The sequence below is a fragment of the Hyla sarda genome, chromosome 13, assembly GCF_029499605.1.
Source record: "Hyla sarda isolate aHylSar1 chromosome 13, aHylSar1.hap1, whole genome shotgun sequence".
NCBI classification, from domain to species: Eukaryota; Metazoa; Chordata; class Amphibia; order Anura; family Hylidae; genus Hyla; species Hyla sarda.
In genome coordinates this window covers 8,718,680-8,741,008 of record NC_079201.1, presented here as the reverse complement: position 1 = coordinate 8,741,008, position 22,329 = coordinate 8,718,680, and the positions used below count along the sequence as shown (strand labels likewise).

Here is a 22,329-nt window from a genome sequence, read left to right as displayed (position 1 = left end):
GAGATTTGGGCTGGGAAGTGGCAGATGAGGTTCAACACTGAAAAATGTAAGGTAATGCACATGGGGAAGAAAAATCCAGGCTGGGATTATGTGTTAAATGGGAGTTCACTTGGAACGACTGACGTGGAAAAGGACTTAGGAGTCTTAGTTAATAGTAAATTTTGCTGTAGTGACCAGTGTCGGGCAGCTGCTGCCATGGCAAATAAAATCATGGGGTGGATCAATAGGGGCATAGATGCCCACGACAAGGAAATAATTCTACCGCTGTACAAATCACTAGTCAGACCACACATAGAATACTGTGTACAGTACTGGTCAGACCACACATAGAATACTGTGTACAGTACTGGTCAGACCACACATAGAATACTGTGTACAGTACTGGTCAGACCACACATAGAATACTGTGTACAGTACTGGTCAGACCACACATAGAATACTGTGTACAGTACTGGTCAGACCACACATGGAATACTGTGTACAGTACTGGTCAGACCACACATGGAATACTGTGTACAGTACTGGTCAGACCACATATAGAATACTGTGTACAGTACTGGTCAGACCACACAGAGAATACTGTGTACAGTACTGGGCAGACCACACATAGAATACTGTGTACAGTACTGGTCATACCACACATAGAATACTGTGTACAGTACTGGTCAGACCACACAGAGAATACTGTGTACAGTACTGGTCAGACCACACATAGAATACTGTGTACAGTACTGGTCAGACCACACATGGAATACTGTGTACAGTACTGGTCAGACTACACATAGAATACTGTGTACAGTTCTGGTCAGACCGCACATAGAATACTGTGTACAGTACTGGTCAGACCACACATAGAATACTGTGTACAGTACTGGTCAGACCACACATAGAATACTGTGTACAGTACTGGTCAGACCACACATAGAATACTCTGTACAGTACTGGTCATACCACACATAGAATACTGTGTACAGTACTGGTCAGACCACACAGAGAATACTGTGTACAGTACTGGTCAGACCACACAGAATACTGTGCACAGTACTGGTCAGACCACACATAGAATACTGTGTACAGTACTGGTCAGACCACACATAGAATACTGTGTACAGTACTGGGCAGACCACACATAGAATACTGTGTACAGTACTGGTCAGACCACACACAGAATACTGTGTACAGTACTGGTCAGACCACACATAAAATACTGTGTACAGTACTGGTCAGACCACACATAGAATACTGTGTACAGTACTGGTCAGACCACACATAGAATACTGTGTACAGTACTGGTCAGACCACACATAGAATACTGTGTACAGTACTGGTCAGACCACACATAAAATACTGTGTACAGTACTGGTCAGACCACACATAGAATACTGTGTACAGTACTGGTCAGACCACACACAGAATACTGTGTACAGTACTGGTCAGACCACACATAGAATACCGTGTACAGTACTGGTCAGACCACACATAGAATACCGTGTACAGTACTGGTCAGACCACACATAGAATACTGTGTACAGTACTGGTCAGACCACACATAGAATACTGTGTACAGTACTGGTCAGACCACACACAGAATACTGTGTACAGTACTGGTCAGACCACACATAGAATACTGTGTACAGTACTGGTCAGACCACACATAGAATACTGTGTACAGTACTGGTCAGACCACACACAGAATACTGTGTACAGTACTGGGCACCAGTGTACAAGAAAGATATAGTGGAGCTGGAGAGAGTTCAAAGACGGGCAACCAGAGTAATATGGGGAATGGGAGGACTACAGTACCCAGAAAGATTATCAGAATTAGGGTTATTTAGTTTAGAGAAAAGAAGGCTTAGGGGAGACCTAATAACTATGTATAAATATATCAGGGGACAGTACAGAGATCTCTCCATGACCTATTTATACCCAGGACTGTATCTATAACAAGGGGGCATCCTCTACATCTAGAGGAAAGAAGGTTTCTACACCAGCACAGACGGGGTTCTTTACTGTAAGAGCAGTGAGACTGTGGAATTCTCTCCTGGAGGAGGTGGTCATGGGGAACTCTGTAAAAGAGTTGAAAAGGGATCTGGATGCATTTTTGGAGAATAATAACATCACCGGTTATGGATATTAGATTTATAGGGACAGAACGATGATCCAGGGATTTATTCTGATGCCTTATTTGGAGTCGGGAAGGAATTTTTACCTCTAGTATGAGGGTTTTTTGCCTTCCTCTGGATCATCTCACTAGGGACTCATTAGGGTTATAGGTTGAACTTGATGGACTCTGGTCTTTTTTCATCCTTATGAACTAATTTACTATGCAGTAATTAGGTAGGAGTGGTGGTCAGGTATGTTAGGCCGAGGGGAGGGGGGGGGGTTGTTATTGGGGTAGGCAGGTGAGAAGGGGGTTTTATTGGGGTAGTCAGGTGAGGGGGTTATTGGGGTAGGCAGGTGCAGAGGGGGGTTATTGAGGTAGACTGGTGGGGGGGTTATTGGTTTAGGCACGTGGGGAGGAGGGAAGTAAGTTGGTGGGGGATTAACTGTATGTATATGCACTTTCAGGCAGGTGGGTGGGATTTAAACAAGCAGGTGTTTTCAACAAGAAGACTTCCGCCTGGCGCTGCAACACTCAGCTTAGGAAGCACTGAAGAGGGCACATGCGCATCTGGCGCGCACTCCTCACTGCCGGCAACACATCATCACTGACGTGACGTCCCGCTGACCCGCTCTACTCCAAGGCGGCCACTGCGGTACTCTTAAAGGGCCGCACGCCACCTGGGAGTTATGAAAGTCTAGAGCTACGGCCTGAGGAGACCCGGCCCGCACACTGCAGCGGCCGCCAGGGTCCTGGGGGGAGAAGAAAGAAAAAAATAAAGGGGGAGCACGTCTGCGCCCCCTTAACAGAGGCTATAGCAGCGTCTAAGGCGACTGCCTCAGTCGCCTCATGGCAGCTACGGCTCTGTGCTCCTGTGTGTACTGTATTGTAAGGGTATGTTCACATGGGCAGAACTTGTGCGGAATGTCCGAACGGAATATTCTTTATGGACATTTCAATGATTTCAATGGGGTTTTGTTGCACTGTTAACACGATGGTATTAACATGCCAGATATTTTTGCAGTAAAATTCTAATTCTGGCATCAGCAGAACAAGTCTACTGTTTCTGCGGAGTCTGCACGGAGATGTATTGCTGTCGAAGAGACAGACGCTGCATTTCCAAGTGCTCCTAGCTCCCAATGGATTTTTCAACAAATCTGTGCAATAAAATGAAATCCTCTACAAAAAAAAAAAAAAGTGGGTAGTGCAAGTCAGCTTCGGTTTTTGGCCTTTTGGTCAGTGTATAGTGGTTACTTACTTGTATGTGTATAGTGGTTTCATGTAGTATCAGTATGGTAGTATTATCCAGTCACTATATGGTGGTAATGGTAGTGGTCATGGTGTGGCGCAATCTGTCCTTGTATTGTGGTCTCTGTATAGTGTTTTTTATATAATAGCAGTACGATGGTATTAGACACTGCAGTAGTAATATGTTGTGCTGGTGTGGAGGGATTATTTTATGTTTGTAAACCCTAACCTGTGCTAATACCATGTGTTTCCCTGGTGAGCGGTGAGGTATACACTGTACACTGCCATTCTCTTACATTCGGACCAGGGGGATGCACACTACTCTGCCTTGTCTCGGTTACTGCCAAACCATGCTACGCAGTGATGGTGGACACCAAAATGCACCTTCGCCTGTGTAGACAAAAATGTTGGCACCGGCCCTGATCCCTACAGTCCAGTGTGATGGGGGAAGCCTTGTGCTGTGGAGACATGGAGACTTGTCAGTGGTGAGGGAAAGCTGAATAGAGCAAAGTGCAGAGATATTCTTAATGAAAACCGGATCCAGAGGTTTTAAAATAAAAGCAGCAATCTGGTTGCTATGGGCAACTGCACCCCTCTTCCCCTACACAGGTTTTAATAAATCTCCCCCCAATGACCCTAAGAAAACAGCTGGGACAACAGAGGAGCGGCCTAGGGACAACTACGTGAATATCCTTGAGGGGCCCAGTCAGAGCCTGAACCCAATAAAGGTCTTTGCAGACACTTTAAAATGGCTTCCACCGATGGTCCCCATCCAACCTGACAGAGCTTGAGAGGAACTGCAGAGAAGAATGGCAGAAAATCCCCAAATCCAGGTTATAAACTTTGTGGCTTCATCCCCACAAGCTGTGATTGCTGCCAAAGGGGCTTCACCTAAGTCCTGAGTAAAGGGTATGAATACTTATGTCACTGCATTCTAGATTTATAACATTCTACGATCACTTTGTCATTATGGGGTATTAAGGGCAGAATGATGGGGAAAGCTAGAATTCATTTATTTTTTTAGCACAAGGCTTTTGGAATACAGTATATAAGCAAAGCAATACAAGACTATACTGTAGGTGAGGTTCTCCTATAGACGATCACCTTATGCCAAGATCCATCTCTGTTGTGCTGGATGTCCTGCCAAGGATGCTCAGAACACCTCCGGCAGTAAGGAGAAGTATATTTGACCTGGCTGATCTGTAAGAAGATTAAACACGTTCACCTGCTAGAACCTCACAGGAGAACAGTAAATAGACGCCATGCCAGCACCGAGCTGTCCCAGATCTACCGGTGTCATTATGTGTCCTCAGAAATCATTGTTCTCACTAAAATATGTCATCAATATTATAGTCATTTATGGAAATGTATTGATTCCATCACATTATGTCATTGGAAAAGTCATCTATTTTTATACTGTATTTCCTTTTATCACATGAGATTGTCTATAACAGTTGGTTCCTAACTGTGGCCCTCCAGATGTTGCAAAACTAAAAGCCCCAGCCAATGGATGTCTGGCCATGCTGGGAGTTGTAGTTTTGCAAAAGGGAAGCCATGATTTATCTTTCATGATCAGTGTGGATACTGTGGAGGAGGCAGCCAGGTGTTCCGCTGTCTGGGCTTGCTGGGAGTGGTAGTTTTGCAAAAGGGAAGCCTTGATTTACATTTCATAATCAGTGTGGATCCTCTGGAGGAAGAAGACAGGTGTTTGGCTTTCCGGGTATGCTGGGTGTTGAAGTTTTGCAACATCTGGAGGGCCACAGTTTGAGACCACTGGTCTATAACATCTCAGGCCAGAGTGGGCGACCAGTAACAGCAAGAGATGACCATTTTGTAGCGTAAGAGAAAGTGTTTGCCTTAATGTTCAATCTGCTGAGAGACAATGAAGGAAGAGACTGTGGTCAGTCAACCCTACACCACATGTGGCATGGCCCTACCCCTGCTGCCTTACCCTATGTATGTGTAAAATCTCAAAACAGAGGTTTTGGAGGCAGATGCCAGTTGCCGTATTTCTGGCGGGCAAGTCTGCCTTCCCAGATCTCATTCGCATCTCTCCATAAAAAAACAGTCACATAGGAGCCCTTGTAGGCCTACACAGGGCGCCGTCCTCTTCCCAGCAGGAACAGGGCCTGCTCCACACCGTCCTGGAGCACAGACAGAAAAATATCAGTCCCTATATCGGACAAGTGAACTGCACCTGATAACATGAGACGCCTGTTGTCTCCATCTAATTGTCGGTCCCCATAGCAAACCTCTTCTGCTCAGAACAGTTCCTGACACGGACAGAGGTGTCCGCAGAGAGCACTGTGGTCAGATTGGAAATAAATACACAACTTCCTCTGGAGCATACAGCAGCTGATAAGTACTGGAAGGATTAAGATTTTTACAGAGAAGTAATTTACAAATCTGTTTAAAGGGTTACTTCGGTCCCCAGCGTCCAGAGTTCCTAACGCTGTGTGCAGGCTTCCGTGTGCATGCATGCCCCCTCCCATAGACTTGCATTGAGGGGGAGGGACATGATATCACAGGACGGGGCGTGAGGTCACGAGGGGGCGAGCGTCAAAACAGAAGCCCGCACACAGCGTTCGGAACTCAATGTAACCCTTTAAGTTTCTGTCACCAGTTTGTATAAAAACATTTTGTTCCCTCAGGAGTAAGATTTGGTGCCTTGTGTCCTTCATTCTCTCCTGACCATCTCCTGGCATCTGACCTCCTGCTCTCCATCCTTTTGTGAACCTTTCTGGTCGGTATTCTTCTTGTTTGGTGGCACATCTGGTGTAACCTTTAGGTCACATCCATGATTTTTGTCTCCTAAAGACCAGGGCCCACCAATGTACTTTTGACTGAATTTCTGTCATACTTTGAGGTAGACATATAAAGGTGTTCTGACATATACTGTAACATATTTACAAGGGTCCCTTCATATTGATAGACCAAACACCATCTACTAGAAGTAACGTTCCATCCATTTCCGGAACATCTACTGTTTTTGTGTTCCTCACTAGTAGATTATATTCAGTCCATTAAAGTAAATGATCCCATGGTGACTTTGCTTTTTTGGAAGACAATGTGACCTAAACAAGAATAATTCTGGTGTGTGTTTTTCCTATGTTATAGTGGCCACCATGAGGGAGAAATGATGTGATATTTTAATAATTTGGATTCTCAGAACGTGATGATACCAACATGTAACATACGGATTGTTCTGCTGATTCCTGTAGACTTATCCTTATATACTTGTCTTTTTATTCACTTTGTGCATTGGATGATGTTACTTGTATTATACCACATGGCCACTGAGGCAAGAACAATACTGATATTACTGTTCTGCTATGGAATTTGGAAGAATTGGTGACCTTAGAGACTTATTATTCAGCAAATCTGCAAAAACCAACTTTTAAAAGAGACAGTGACCAAATACACCTTTATATGTAGCAAAAGATGTAACACTCCACGTTGCTGTCACGCCCCCTTCCCATAGGCTTGCATTGAGGGGGGCGGAACGGGGCGGCAAATGGGGCGGAGCCGCAACATCACACTGGGCGGAGCCGCAACATCACAATGCTCCGTCCCCATGATCGCCAGTAATCAGACCCGGAGCGAACACACACTGATTCTAACGGGGTGCGGCGTGCAAGATCACAGGGGTCCCCAGTGGCGGGACTCCCGCGGTCAGGCATCTTATACCCTATCCTTTAGATAGGGAATAAGATGTCTTAGTGCCAGAGTACCCCTTTAAGGTTGTTTCACAGTGTTCAGAGGTCTCATTCCTGCACTTTGCACTATGGGGACAACTCAATTGATAAAGGACAGTTAAGCTGGGGGGAACTTGTGGTTAGCTACATCACCACTCCATGTGACATAACATGTGAAGAACTACTACTCCCAGCTGACCTGCATTGCAACTGCCCCTGTTTACTATATAAATAGATGAATTTATTTTCTTGTTCAGTCCTATGACTTTCTAGATGGGGCTACAGGCATCTGGCGGTGACTGATTTAGCAAGGCCTCTGAGACATACAGTCTCAATGATGAGAGTCCATGTAATCCCCACCCAGACTGGGCATTTTTTGGGTGTTTCTGGGAGTTCACAGGAAGGTAAAGGATAAAATGTTTGTAACTATAGTTGGGTTTCAGGATTAGAACAATATGGCTGCTTTCTTTCAGAATTAGCACCATACATGTCCAAGGGTTGTGTCTGGTATTGCAGTTTGGCTCCACTGATGTGAATGGGGCTGAGCTGTAATACTACATATAACCTGTAGAGAGCTGTGGCGCTGTTTCTGGACAAAAGCTCTCACCTACTTCTCATCATGTAAAACAACATGACCATTTGGGTCCCAGCTTTATGTAAGTGAACACAGGACACAATGTGCAGATCTATTCTACTTTATTGGTTGTGAGACATGGATAGAAGATAAATCATGAGGAGAGAATATGAAGAATCATGAAAGAAGAGGAAACAAAATCATAATGGGGGGGAATTTATTGTGCGGACTCAGCCACAATAAACTGGAACTTATTGTGGGGACTCTGCCAGTCCGGTCAGGAATCCCTTGTGGAGCCTGGAAGACAAAAATAACATCAGGAGCTGATTATTTGTTTTCTTTAAAGAAAATACAATTTTCAGGGTGTGGTCACTCGTGGGTTTAGTTTTAGGCATGTGGTCAGTCCCAAGAATTATTTACCCCGGGGCTATACTGAAGCTTTTTGATTTTAATTATTGAGTGACATCTGCAGTCCACAAGATCACATACAGCCCAGTGTATTCCTGTGGACTGCAGCTGTAGTTCAATAGGGGGTCCTGCAGTGGTCCCAATGTAACTGTAGCCTTAGAAGCAGTTATTCCTGTGACTGTAAGGCTCCAGCTCTCACATTCATCCAAAATAATCCAATATAATAGGGACCAGCCCAAACTCCCCCAAACTTCATATATACATGCAGAGCACTGTATAGGGAATAGTACATAATGTAACATCCCAAGAAAACTCATCAATTGGGGGGTGGGGGCGCAAGATGTTGACCCTGGTGGTCACTATAGGGGGTCCTAAAGATAGAAGTCTCTGGAGATTAATGTAAGGGTGTGAGGTGAGGAGATGTTCATGGTAACAGTCACGTTTTTCTAATTCTTTGTGGGGATCCCCCTTCTTCATCAGGTCCACATTCTTTTTGAACTTGTTGAAGAAGAGGGATCCCTTTGAAACGCTTTGTCCTATACATGGATAATAGCATGTATTATCCACATATACTGTATTATCCTTTGGTGATAAGCTACAGGCATAAATAGGAATTTTAAGATAAAATGGGACCCATGCCGGGAGCCCTTCATCTGAACCTATCTATCCTGTATTCTTTCAACACAGGACCTACCTACTCAGCCAATCAGTGACTGAGGCGGGGCACCAGAGGGATGGTCCTGTGGGTATGGGATAGCACTTACCCTTAAGACCGGGAATGATCCTGGTCAGGCACCATAGCCTCTACCATAGCCCCCATCATTGCCCCCATAGCCACCAACTTTTGGAAAGTACATGTCAGGCACGGGATCTATCTGTGGCTTCTTCCAGTCAATGCCTCCACCCTGTATAGAAGCAAGATATTAGATACCGTCATCATCACTTCTGTAATTTTTAGTTATAAATAAGATTTTTCCATAAAATGAAAAATGTAAAAATTCTATGCTGGGAAAATCAACAAAATAAACAAAATAGGTTAGACACTGACTATATATACCCAGACTGGTGGTGGAATAGAATCTCATCGAATTTACTCAATAATGTGATAGCAGGGGACTGTGATAACCAAAAGCAGAGCTGAGTTTCTCAGAAGTAGCAGAGCTGAATATATCATCTTGAATAGCTCCTGCTACATACACCAAAGCAGAATCCTTGTCTTTTCCCCCCTAATATACTGATCCACAATCTATCAGGTCAGACTGCTATGGTAACCCATCTAAATCCTCCAATAACATCATGTGGGCACCTATGGGGTGTCAGAGGGAGGTGCTGTGGTCACTATTGATGGGGGATTTAAGGGGTTAAACTGAGGTATCCATGTTCTCTCTGATCCGGGCAGTTGCATTGCGAGCAGAACTGTGTTTTACAGAGAAACAGCGCCACACCTGTCTATGGGTTATGTAAGGTATTTCAGCTCAATTGAAGTGAATGGTATTAAGCTGCAATACAACACACAACTTGTAGACAAGGGGACCTGTTATCACTTTTATGCTGTCTGCACCACCAGTCTTCAGGGTGGTCCCCGGTGGCTTCTCCCCACCCCACTACTTGATTGATAGATCCCTCCCAATACACAAACAGGATAACATTGATCTATGAAGGCCAGAAGGGTGTGGAGAAGTCATCTGGGACCACCCCAATGACTTCTGGTTCAGGCAGTATGAAAGTGATGACAGGGTTCTCCCACTCTCCCACTGAGGGCCACCCATATGACTGGTGGTTTAGGAAGCATGAAAGTGATGACAGGTTTATTTTAAGTCAAAGTCTATAACAAGGCTCCTCAACTACTTTGTGTCACTTCTCATTCTGAGTCTTCTTACATGGCAGAGTGGACTCAGGGACCAGGTTCCAAGGTAAATCCCACCACTGCCCCCTCCTCCTAAGGTACAAATTCTGCTCTGCTACATCTAAGCTTTAGCAAGGGGATAAGACTTGTTTGCTAATTTTGAAGCACATATTCCCCATATGACAGTATGAATATTTAGGATCGTGATGTGTGGTGGTGATATACTTACAACATAGTTTCCTCCAAGACCTCCCTTAGCTCCTCCTCCAATGCCCCCTCCAACACCTCCTCCAGTGCCCCCTCCAAGGCCTTCAGCACCTCCTCCAGCACCCCCTCCAGTGCTTCCTCCAGCGCCTCCTATAGGGCCGCCTCCAGCGCCTCCTCCAAGGCCTCCAGCGCCTCCTCCAAGGCCTTCAGTGCTTCCTCCAGCACCTCCTACAAGGCTCCCTTCAGTGCCCCCTCCAGCACCTCCTCCAGTGCCTCCTCCAAGGCCTTCAGCACCTCCTCCAACACCTCCTCCAGTGCTCCCTCCTGCACCTCCTATAGGGCCGCCTCCAAGGCCTCCAGCGCTTCCTCCAGCACCTCCTACAGGGCTGCCTTCAGTGCCTTCTCCAGCACCTCCAGCGCTTCCTCCAGCACCTTCTCCAAGGCCTTCAGCGCTCTCTCCAGCACCTCCTCCAAGGCCTTCAGTGCCTCCTACAGGGCTGCTTCCATCGCCTCCTCCATTGTTTCCTCCAGCACTTCCTTCAGTGCCTCCTCCAAGGCCTTCAGCGCCTTCTACAGGGCTGCTTCCACCGCCTCCTCCATTGTTTCCTCCAGCACTTCCTTCAGTGCCTCCTCCAAGGCCTTCAGCACCTTCTACAGGGCTGCTTTCAGTGCCTCTTACAGGGCTGCCTCCAGCGCCTCCTCCAAATCCTCCACCGCCTCCTCCAGTGCCTCCTTCAAGGCCTCCTACAGGGCTGCCTCCCAACTGAGCAGCAACTGCAAAATGGAAAGTAAGACATCACTGAGCCATGATATAAGATGTATAATATTGTTACTACTATACTGATATAGATATTTATTTTATCAGGTTATATCTGTCTTTGGTAATGCTGGTTGAAAACTAATATGGCTTCTTTTCTGGAGTCATCCAGGTTTCCATAATCCAGAAATGTGCCTAGATATCCAGCTACATAGCAGTTAGGGACATATAGGCGGATAACTGTGCTGATCTGGAGCCTGGGAAAACTGGGAAATCAGATGTTAGTGTGCATGGTAGTCTAGGGCAGGGAAAGAAAGAGGTTAACATTTATCCAGAATGTAAAATCTGCCTAGAGATATAGATATATGGCTAAGCAGTGGGACTGGTATTGGTGAGCCCCCAACAATAATGTACATACTTACCATAATAGCTGGAGAAGACCACAAGGATGAGAACGGTGACCGTCTTCATGGTGGAGATGACTAGATTTAAGCCTCTGCCTAAATAATCTTGTCTCTACAGTATATACCCTGCATCGGGTGATGCCGCTTTATATATAATGCCAGGATAGAGGAGGTACGTGATTTCTTTTCTCCTTGTTTGGCACTTGGCAAAGATTAAAAGACTCCAAGATCGTAGGACAATATTCCCCACATGGTGTTTACTTTGTAAATGATCTTTAATTTAATTCCCTCTGTAAATTCCTGTCTATAATAATTCTGTTATTTATTGGACTTAAATTGTAAATGTCATTTCAGAACCCTTCAAATATGTCATAGAGACAGTGCTACATCTGTGCTGAGACCCTCACAGATCAGTAGAACCTGCAGGGAAAAGCATGCGGCTGAGGGCTGCTTCACCCCACTGAGGGCGCTCTTTGAAGAGGGGCTCAATAAAAATTCTGTGAAGCCCATCTTTAGTGAGTGACTATATGGACAAGGGGGGACATGTATCAAAGATTTTACCCCTGTTTTGTGTGTATTTTTCTTCACAAAATTTTGCGCAAGCCCTTTTTTTGCACATGTTTTGGTAGAGCATGTCTTCAAGATGTGGCTGAATCAGGGTGACATCTATAGTACACATGGATTTATTAACTGCATACTTTTCCTTTACACCAAAAATTTTGCCGCAAGAGCTGATTTTGGGACATCTTGGACTTAACGTAGCAAGATGCTCTAAATCATCGATTCTATTTTCCAAAGAGTGGATTGAGGAGATTACTATATTTACCCGCAATTTATGAAGCTCATTGCGCCTGATTGATAAATTTAGCGCTTCTGCGCATAATTTAGAATTCGGGAAAAGGGGTAAACTGCTTCTACCATACACAAATAATGATACATGTCCCCCATGGTGTTTTTTTTTCCTGACAACAAAGAATGGCAGGTGCCAGTAGCTGATAGCAATAGTAGCATTCATCTCATCCCATCAGTGGGGCTGCTTTGGTTCTTAACAGCTCCATTGGTCAAGCAGAAGTTCCGTCTTCTTGGACTTAAAGGGGTACTCTGGTGAAAAACTATTTTTTTTTTTTTTTCAAATCAACTGGTGCCAAAACGCTAAACAGATTTGTAAATTACTTCTATTAAAAAAAACTTAATCCTTCCATTACTTATCAGCTGCTGAATGCTTCACAGGAAGTTCTTGAGTTATAGAATCAGATGGAGCCCGGGCTCCATTTAACATACCTCGGTGCCGCTGAGTTTTTCTAGTCCCTACTGTAATTTCATATTTCCCGCTGGGTCCCGTGATTGGCCAGGACCAAGCAGTCAATCACTGGACCCAATGGGAAATTTGATCTTACAATAGTGACCAAAAACGCAGCGACTCTGTTATATGTTAAAAGGAGCCTGGGCTGACATAACACTTCAGCCCCCCGGGACTCCTGCAACCGGGCCGGGAGATGTGCAGGAGCCATCCCTGCCATCTCTCAGCACTGCGGTACACGACTAAGAGCGTTTGACGCTTGAAACGCGTAACTGCCTTCTTGTTCCTGTCCGTGTCCTAAATAAATTTGATTTTATTTGCATTTGAGCTGGATCCTACCATCCTTGTTTTCTCCAAAATTGAAAGTGTTATGATTAAAATACGTGGTCCTTAAGTCCCTAAGGCAGTAATTCCCAACAAGGGCGCCTCCAGGTGTTGCAAAACTACAATTCCCAACATGCCTGGACATCCAAAGGCTGTCCAGGCATGCTAGGAGTTGTAGTTTTGCAACATTTGGAAGCCCCCTGGTTGGGAAACACTGCCCTTAGGGGTACTGCGGGTCAGAAAAATGTATCCCCCTACACGCCCCCAATTAAACTTTTATCCCCTATTATATGGATAACGGATACATTTTCCTAACCTGAAATACCCCTGTAAAGGGTACGTTCAGACGAACGGATCCGCAGTGTATTTTACGCTGTGAATCCGCCGCTGAAGGACCACTACAGGGTGCCTAAGATGTGTCTGCTCGGAGTGGCAATACGCCGCTATGTGCAGACACCCTGTGATGTGAGAGTCACCATGTGCATGCGCAGTATACTCGCGCTTTGCAGCTTCTCTCAGCCTAGCTCAGGGAGCAGGGGGAGCGGCGGCAATGTATGCGAGTACACCGCGCATGCGCAGCGACCCTCACATCTAACGGCACCCTGTAGGGGTCCTTCGGCAGATCCGTAGCTTAAAATACGCTGTGGATCTGCTCGTCTGAATGTACCCTAAGGATGCAGTAATTATGTAGGAGGGGTGGTTAGGTATGTGGGGCCAAGGGGAGGGGGGTTGTTATTGGGGTAGGCAGATGAGAAGGGGGGGTATTGGGGTAGGCAGGTGAAGAGGGGGGTTATTGGGGTAGGCAGGTGGGGGATTACTGGGGTAGACATGTGGGGGGTTATTGGGGTAGGCAGGTGAGAAGGGGGGTATTGGGGTAGGCAGGTGAGAAGGGGGGGTATTGGGGTAGGCAGGTGAAGAGGGCAGTTATTGGGGTAGGCAGGTGGGAGATTACTGGGGTAGACAGGTGGGGGGTTATTTGGGTAGGCAGGTGGGGGGGGGAAGTAAGTAGGTGGGGGGATTAACTGTATGTATATGGTGGCACTGTTAGGCACTTGGGAGTTAAGAAAGTCTAGCGCTACGGCCTGAGGAGACCCGGACCGCACACTGCAGCGGCCACCAGGGTCCTGGGGGGGGAGAAGAAAGAAAAAAATAAAGGGGTAGCACGTCTGCGCCCCCTTAACAGAGGCTATAGCAGCGTCTAAGGCGACTGCCTCAGTCGCCTCATGGCAGCTACGGCTCTGTGCTCCTGTGTGTACTGTATTGTAAGGGTATGTTCACATGGGCAGAACTTGTGCGGAATGTCCGAACGGAATATTCTTTATGGACATTTCAATGATTTCAATGGGGTTTTGCTGCACTGTTAACACGGTAGAACATCAGAACAAGTCTACTGTTTCTGCGGAGTCTGCAAGGAGATGTATCGCTGCATTTCCAAGTGCTCCTAGCTCCCGCAAGATTTTTCAAGAATTCTGTGCAATAAAATGAAATCCTCTACAAAAACAATAAAATAAAAAAGTGGGCAGTGCGAGTCAGCTTCGGTTTTTGGTCTGTGTATAGTGGTTACTTACTGGTGTGTGTATAGTGGTTACTTACTGGTGTGTGTATAGTGGTTACTTACTGGTGTGTGTATAGTGGTTACTTACTGGTCTGTGTATAGTGATTACTTACTGGTCTGTGTATAGTGGTTACTTACTGGTCTGTGTATAATGGTTACTTACTGGTCTGTGTATAGTGGTTACTTACTGGTCTGTGTATAGTGGTTACTTACTGGTCTGTGTATAGTGGTCACTTACTGGTCTGTGTATAGTGGTCACTTACTGGTCTGTGTATAGTGGTTACTTACTGGTCTGTGTATAGTGGTTACTTACTGGTGTGTGTATAGTGGTTACTTACTGGTCTGTGTATAATGGTTACTTACTGGTGTGTGTATAGTGGTTACTTACTGGTCTGTGTATAGTGGTTACTTACTGGTGTGTGTATAGTCGTTACTTACTGGTCTGTGTATAATGGTTACTTACTGGTCTGTGTATAATGGTTACTTACTGGTGTGTTCATAGTGGTTACTTACTGGTGTGTGTATAGTGGTTACTTACTGGTCTGTGTATAATGGTTACTTACTGGTCTGTGTATAATGGTCACTTACTGGTCTGTGTATAGTGGTTACTTACTGGTGTGTGTATAGTGGTTACTTACTGGTGTGTGTATAGTGGTTACTTACTGGTCTGTGTATAGTGGTTACTTACTGGTGTGTGTATAGTGATTACTTACTGGTCTGTGTATAGTGGTTACTTACTGGTCTGTGTATAGTGGTTACTTACTGGTGTGTGTATAGTGGTTACTTACTGGTATGTGTATAGTGGTTACTTACTGGTGTGTGTATAGTGGTTACTTACTGGTGTGTGTATAGTGGTTACTTACTGGTCTGTGTATAGTGGTTACTTACTGGTGTGTGTATAGTGGTTACTTACTGGTGTGTGTATAATGGTTACTTACTGGTGTGTGTATAGTGGTTACTTACTGGTCTGTGTATAATGGTTACTTACTGGTCTGTGTATAATGGTCACTTACTGGTCTGTGTATAGTGGTTACTTACTGGTGTGTGTATAGTGGTTACTTACTGGTGTGTGTATAGTGGTTACTTACTGGTCTGTGTATAGTGGTTACTTACTGGTGTGTGTATAGTGGTTACTTACTGGTGTGTGTATAATGGTTACTTACTGGTGTGTGTATAGTGGTTACTTACTGGTCTGTGTATAGTGGTTACTTACTGGTGTGTGTATAGTCGTTACTTACTGGTCTGTGTATAATGGTTACTTACTGGTCTGTGTATAATGGTTACTTACTGGTGTGTGTATAGTGGTTACTTACTGGTGTGTGTATAGTGGTTACTTACTGGTCTGTGTATAATGGTTACTTACTGGTCTGTGTATAATGGTCACTTACTGGTCTGTGTATAGTGGTTACTTACTGGTGTGTGTATAGTGGTTACTTACTGGTGTGTGTATAGTGGTTACTTACTGGTCTGTGTATAGTGGTTACTTACTGGTGTGTGTATAGTGGTTACTTACTGGTGTGTGTATAGTGATTACTTACTGGTCTGTGTATAGTGGTTACTTACTGGTCTGTGTATAGTGGTTACTTACTGGTATGTGTATAGTGGTTACTTACTGGTGTGTGTATAGTGGTTACTTACTGGTCTGTGTATAGTGGTTACTTACTGGTCTGTGTATAGTGGTTACTTACTGGTCTGTGTATAGTGGTTACTTACTGGTCTGTGTATAGTGGTTACTTACTGGTGTGTGTATAGTGGTTACTTACTGGTGTGTGTATAGTGGTTACTTACTGGTCAGTGTATAGTGGTTACTTACTGGTGTGTGTATAGTGGTTACTTACTGGTGTGTGTATAGTGGTTACTTACTGGTCTGTGTATAGTGGTTACTTACTGGTCTGTGTATAGTGGTTACTTACTGGTCTGTGTATAGTGGTTACTTACTGGTCAGTGTATAGTGGTTACTTACTGGTCTGTGTATAGTGGTTACTTACTGGTCTGTGTATAGTGGTTACTTACTGGTCTGTGTATAGTGGTTACTTACTGGTCTGTGTATAGTGGTTACTTACTGGTGTGTGTATAGTGGTTACTTACTGGTGTGTGTATAGTGGTTACTTACTGGTCTGTGTATAGTGGTTACTTACTGGTGTGTGTATAGTGGTTACTTACTGGTGTGTGTATAATGGTTACTTACTGGTGTGTGTATAGTGGTTACTTACTGGTCTGTGTATAATGGTTACTTACTGGTCTGTGTATAATGGTCACTTACTGGTCTGTGTATAGTGGTTACTTACTGGTGTGTGTATAGTGGTTACTTACTGGTGTGTGTATAGTGGTTACTTACTGGTCTGTGTATAGTGGTTACTTACTGGTGTGTGTATAGTGGTTACTTACTGGTGTGTGTATAATGGTTACTTACTGGTGTGTGTATAGTGGTTACTTACTGGTCTGTGTATAGTGGTTACTTACTGGTGTGTGTATAGTCGTTACTTACTGGTCTGTGTATAATGGTTACTTACTGGTCTGTGTATAATGGTTACTTACTGGTGTGTGTATAGTGGTTACTTACTGGTGTGTGTATAGTGGTTACTTACTGGTCTGTGTATAATGGTTACTTACTGGTCTGTGTATAATGGTCACTTACTGGTCTGTGTATAGTGGTTACTTACTGGTGTGTGTATAGTGGTTACTTACTGGTGTGTGTATAGTGGTTACTTACTGGTCTGTGTATAGTGGTTACTTACTGGTGTGTGTATAGTGGTTACTTACTGGTGTGTGTATAGTGATTACTTACTGGTCTGTGTATAGTGGTTACTTACTGGTCTGTGTATAGTGGTTACTTACTGGTCTGTGTATAGTGGTTACTTACTGGTGTGTGTATAGTGGTTACTTACTGGTCTGTGTATAGTGGTTACTTACTGGTCTGTGTATAGTGGTTACTTACTGGTCTGTGTATAGTGGTTACTTACTGGTCTGTGTATAGTGGTTACTTACTGGTGTGTGTATAGTGGTTACTTACTGGTGTGTGTATAGTGGTTACTTACTGGTCAGTGTATAGTGGTTACTTACTTGTATGTGTATAGTGGTTTCATGTAGTATCGGTATGGTAGTATTATCCAGTCACTATATGGTGGTAATGGTAGTGGTCATGGTGTGGCGCAATCTGTCCTTGTATTGTGGTCTCTGTATATTGTTTTTTATATAATAGCAGTATGATGGTATTAGACACTGCAGTAGTAATATGTTGTGCTGGTGTGGATGGATTATTTTATGTTTGTAAACCCTAACCTGTGCTAATACCATGTGTTTCCCTGGTGAGCGGTGAGGTATACACTGTACACTGCCATTCTCTTACATTCGGACCAGGGGGATGCACACTACTCTGCCTTGTCTCGGTTACTGCCAAACCATGCTACGCAGTGATGGTGGACACCAAAATGCACCTTCGCCTGTGTAGACAAAAATGTTGGCACCGGCCCTGATCCCTACAGTCCAGTGTGAGGGGGGAAGCCTTGTGCTGTGGAGACATGGAGACTTGTCAGTGTTGCAGGAAAGCTGAATAGAGCAAAGTATAGAGATATTCTGAATGAAAACCTGATCCAGAGCAGCAATCTGGTTGCTATGGGCAACTGCACCCCTCTTCCTCCACACAGGTTTTAATAAATCTCCGCCCCCCCCCCCCCCCCAATGACCTTAAGAAAACAGCTGGGACAACACAGGAGCGGCATAGGGACAACTCTGTGAATGTCCTTGAGTGGCCCAGTCAGAGCCTGAACCCAATAAAGGTCTTTGCAGACACTTTAAAATGTCTTCCACTGACGGTCCCCATCCAACCTAACAGAGCTTGAGAGGATCTGCAGAGAAGAATGGCAGAAAATCCCCAAATCCAGGTTATAAACTTTGTGGCTTCATCCCCACAAGCTGTGATTGCTGCCAAAGGGGCTTCACCTAAGTCCTGAGTAAAGGGTATGAATACTTATGTCACTGCATTCTAGATTTATAACATTCTACGATCACTTTGTCATTATGGGGTATTAAGGGCAGAATGATGGGGAAAGCTAGAATTCATTTATTTTTTTAGCACAAGGCTTTTGGAATACAGTATATAAGCAAAGCAATACAAGACTATACTGTAGGTGAGGTTCTCCTATAGACGATCACCTTATGCCAAGATCCATCTCTGTTGTGCTGGATGTCCTGCCAAGGATGCTCAGAACACCTCCGGCAGTAAGGAGAAGTATATTTGACCTGGCTGATCTGTAAGAAGATTAAACACGTTCACCTGCTAGAACCTCACAGGAGAACAGTAAATAGACGCCATGCCAGCACCGAGCTGTCCCAGATCTACCGGTGTCATTATGTGTCCTCAGAAATCATTGTCCTCACTACAATATGTCATCAATATTATAGTCATTTATGGAAATGTATTGATTCCATCACATTATGTCATTGGAAAAGTCATCTATTTTTATACTGTATTTCCTTTTATCACATGAGATTGTCTATAACAGTTGGTTCCTAACTGTGGCCCTCCAGATGTTGCAAAACTAAAAGCCCCAGCCAATGGATGTCCGGCCATGCTGGGAGTTGTAGTTTTGCAAAAGGGAAGCCATGATTTATCTTTCATGATCAGTGTGGATCCTCTGGAGGAGGCATACAGGTGTTTGGCTGTCTAGGCATGCTGGGAGTTGTAGTTTTGCAAAAGGGAAGCCATGATTTATCTTTCGTGATCACTGTGGATCCTCTGGAGGAAGAAGACAGGTGTTTGGCTTTCCGGGTATGCTGGGTGTTGAAGTTTTGCAACATCTGGAGGGCCACAGTGGGAGACCACTGGTCTATAACATCTCAGGCCAGAGTGGGCGACCAGTAACAGCAAGAAATGACATCTAATCCATCGCTCACACTCGGGTGACCTGACAACTTGGAGAAATGACCCAATGACACCAATAGCTTCCTATGATTTTACAGAACAAAGATCTTTCTAGGAGGTATAGTACAGACTGGGGTCAATAATAAACCGGGCTCCATTAGTCCATTTTGTAGAGTAAGAGAAAGTGTTTGCCTTAATGTTCAATCTGCTGAGAGACAATGAAGGAAGAGACTGTGGTCAGTCAACCCTACACCACATGTGGCATGGCCCTACCCCTGCTGCCTTACCCTATGTATGTGTAAAATCTAAAAACAGAGGTTTTGGAGGCAGATGCGGCTGTTGTACTTCTGGTGGGGGGCAAGTCTGCCTTCCCAGATCTCATCAGCATCTTATCTTTCCAGAAAAACAGTCACATAGGAGCCCTTGTAGGCCTACACAGGGCGCCGTCCTCTTCCCAGCAGGAACAGGGCCTGCTCCACACCGTCCTGGAGCACAGACAGAAAAATATCAGTCCCTATATCGGACAAGTGAACTGCACCTGATAACATGAGACGCCTGTTGTCTCCATCTAATTGTCGATGCCGGACGACAACTCTAATTCGAGACCTAATGAAGTGGGTGCAAATTGACCGTTCACCTTGCTTTTTCCATGGTCTCCACATCCCAGGGGAAAAATCAAAGCAAACAAATTACTTATCAACAGCTGTATGCTCCAGAGGAAGTTGTGTAGTTATTTCCAGTCTGACCACAGTGCTCTCTGCGGACACCTCTGTCCGTGTCAGGAACTGTCCAGAGAAGCAGATCCCCACAGCAACCCTCTCAGAACAGTTCCTGATACGGACAGAGGTGTCAGGAGAGAGCACTGTGGTCAGAACTACACAGCTTCCTTTGGAGCATACAGCATCTGATAAGTACTGGAAGGATTAAGATTTTTACATAAAAGTAATTTACAAATCTGTTTAACTTTCTCGCACCAGTTGGTTTAAAAATATTTTTTTCCCCTCAGGAGGACTGCTTTAAGATTTGGTGCCTTGTGTCCTTCATTCTCTCCTGACCATCTCCTGGCATCTGACCTCCTGCTCTCCATCCTTTTGTGAACCTTTCTGGTCGGTATTCTTCTTGTTCGGTGGCACATCTGGTGTAACCTTTAGGTCACATCCATGATTTTTGTCTCCTAAAGACCAGGGCCCACCAATGTACTTTTGACTGAATTTCTGTCATACTTTGAGGTAGACATATAAAGGTATTCTGACATATACTGTAACATATTTACAAGGGTCCCTTCATATTGATAGACCAAACGCCATGTACTAGAAGTAACGTTCCATCCATTTCCGGAACATCTACTGTTTTTGTGTTCCTCCCTAGTAGACGATATTCAGTCCATTAAAGTAAATGATCCCATGGTGACTTTGGTTTTTTGGAAGACAATGTGACCTAAACAAGAATAATTCTGGTGTGTGTTTTTCCTATGTTATAGTGGCCACCATGAGGGAGAAATGATGTGATATTTTAATAATTTGGATTCTCAGAACGTGATGATACCAACATGTAACATACGGATTGTTCTGCTGATTCCTGTAGACTTATCCTTATATACTTGTCTTTTTATTCACTTTGTGCATTGGATGATGTTACTTGTATTATACCACATGGCCACTGAAGCAAGAACAATACTGATATTACTGTTCTGCTATGGAATTTGGAAGAATTGGTGACCTCAGAGACTTTTTATTCAGCAAATCTGCAAAAAACTACTTTTAAAGGAACAGTGACCAAATACTCCTTTCTCTGCTGCAAAATATGTAACACTCTACGTTGTGCTAAAGTATCTGCATTGTACAGTGATCCCTCAACTTACAATGGCCTCAACATACAATAATTTCAACATACAGTGGTCTTTTCTGGACCATTGTAACTTGAAACCAGACTCAACATACAATGCTACGGACAGTCCAGATTTGTGAAATATGTCGATGTGTGGAAGAACGGCCAATCAGAATGGGCATTTTACTGGTAAAACACCTGTATTACTAAAGTGCATGCACTGACTGGCTGTCTGGTAGCGCCCCCTACAGTACAGGGAGGTATTACATGTTCTGTACTACACTTTACCTGTGCCAGGATTAGCTGCTCCTTTGGACACCAGGTAAGGGCGGCTCCATTTTTCTTTTTTTGGACTGAAGAAGCTCCTGTCCGGTCTCCTCTACATAGACAGTGATTACAGCTCCCAGCAGATCTTTCTTAATTTTATATGTAAGGATTTGCTTTATCTGTATTAGTTATTTACTCATTGATCTTTAATCCTCACTTTTTCCTATTTTTGGATGACATTTTGGTGGCTTCAGAACCAATAACCAGGTTTCCATAGAGTTATGGTCTCGACATACAATGGTTTCAACATACAATGGTCGTCCTGGAGCCAATTCATATTGTAACTTGAGAGACCGCTGTATTGGATTTGCACAAGATGTTTCAGTAAAGTGCTAAAAGGGTACTCCGGCGCAAAGCATCTTATCCCCTATCAAAAGGATAAGGGATAAGATTGCGGGGATCCCGCCGCTGGGGACACCCCCCCCCTGATCGCCAACACAGCACCCTGGTCATCTGTGCACAGCCGCCACGCCTCCTCCATTCAGGTCTATGGGAAGAGGCCTGAGGGCTACATACTAGACATGAATGGAGGGGGCGTGATGTCACTAACATGGGAGCTCCATGCTCCCGTATTCTGGACACTGCTGCTGCTGGCCCGGAGATCTCAGCGGGACCTCCACGATCTAACATCTTATCCCCTATCCTTTTGATAGGGGATAAGATGTTTTGCACCGGAGTACCCCTTTAAGGTTATTTCACAGACTCATACCACTTTGCACTATGGGGACAACTCAATTGATAAAGGGCAGTTGGGCTAACAAGGAATTTCAGGTTAGCTACACCATCCTGCCATGTGACTTAACATGTGAAGAACTACTACTCCCAGCTGACCTGTATTAAAACTGCCCCTGCTCACTATATAGGCACGTGATTGTATTTTCTTGTTTACTCC

The 22,329-nt window shown here is 44.5% G+C and overlaps 2 protein-coding genes across 5 annotated transcripts in view; one reads left to right on the top strand and one right to left on the bottom strand.

Moving 5' to 3' along the window:
• Positions 1-22,329, top strand: part of LOC130297721 (urotensin-2 receptor-like) — a 645,128-nt gene that overhangs the window by 165,862 nt on the left and 456,937 nt on the right. The window lies entirely within an intron of this gene.
• On the bottom strand, positions 7,779-11,307 carry LOC130297663 (uncharacterized). Its single transcript, XM_056550375.1, has 4 exons — positions 11,259-11,307; positions 10,102-10,853; positions 8,791-8,931; positions 7,779-7,915 (listed from the first exon to the last, which is right to left on the bottom strand). Exons 1-3 carry the CDS (start codon positions 11,305-11,307, stop codon positions 8,815-8,817), a joined length of 918 nt encoding a protein of 305 aa, XP_056406350.1. The 3' UTR covers positions 7,779-7,915; positions 8,791-8,814.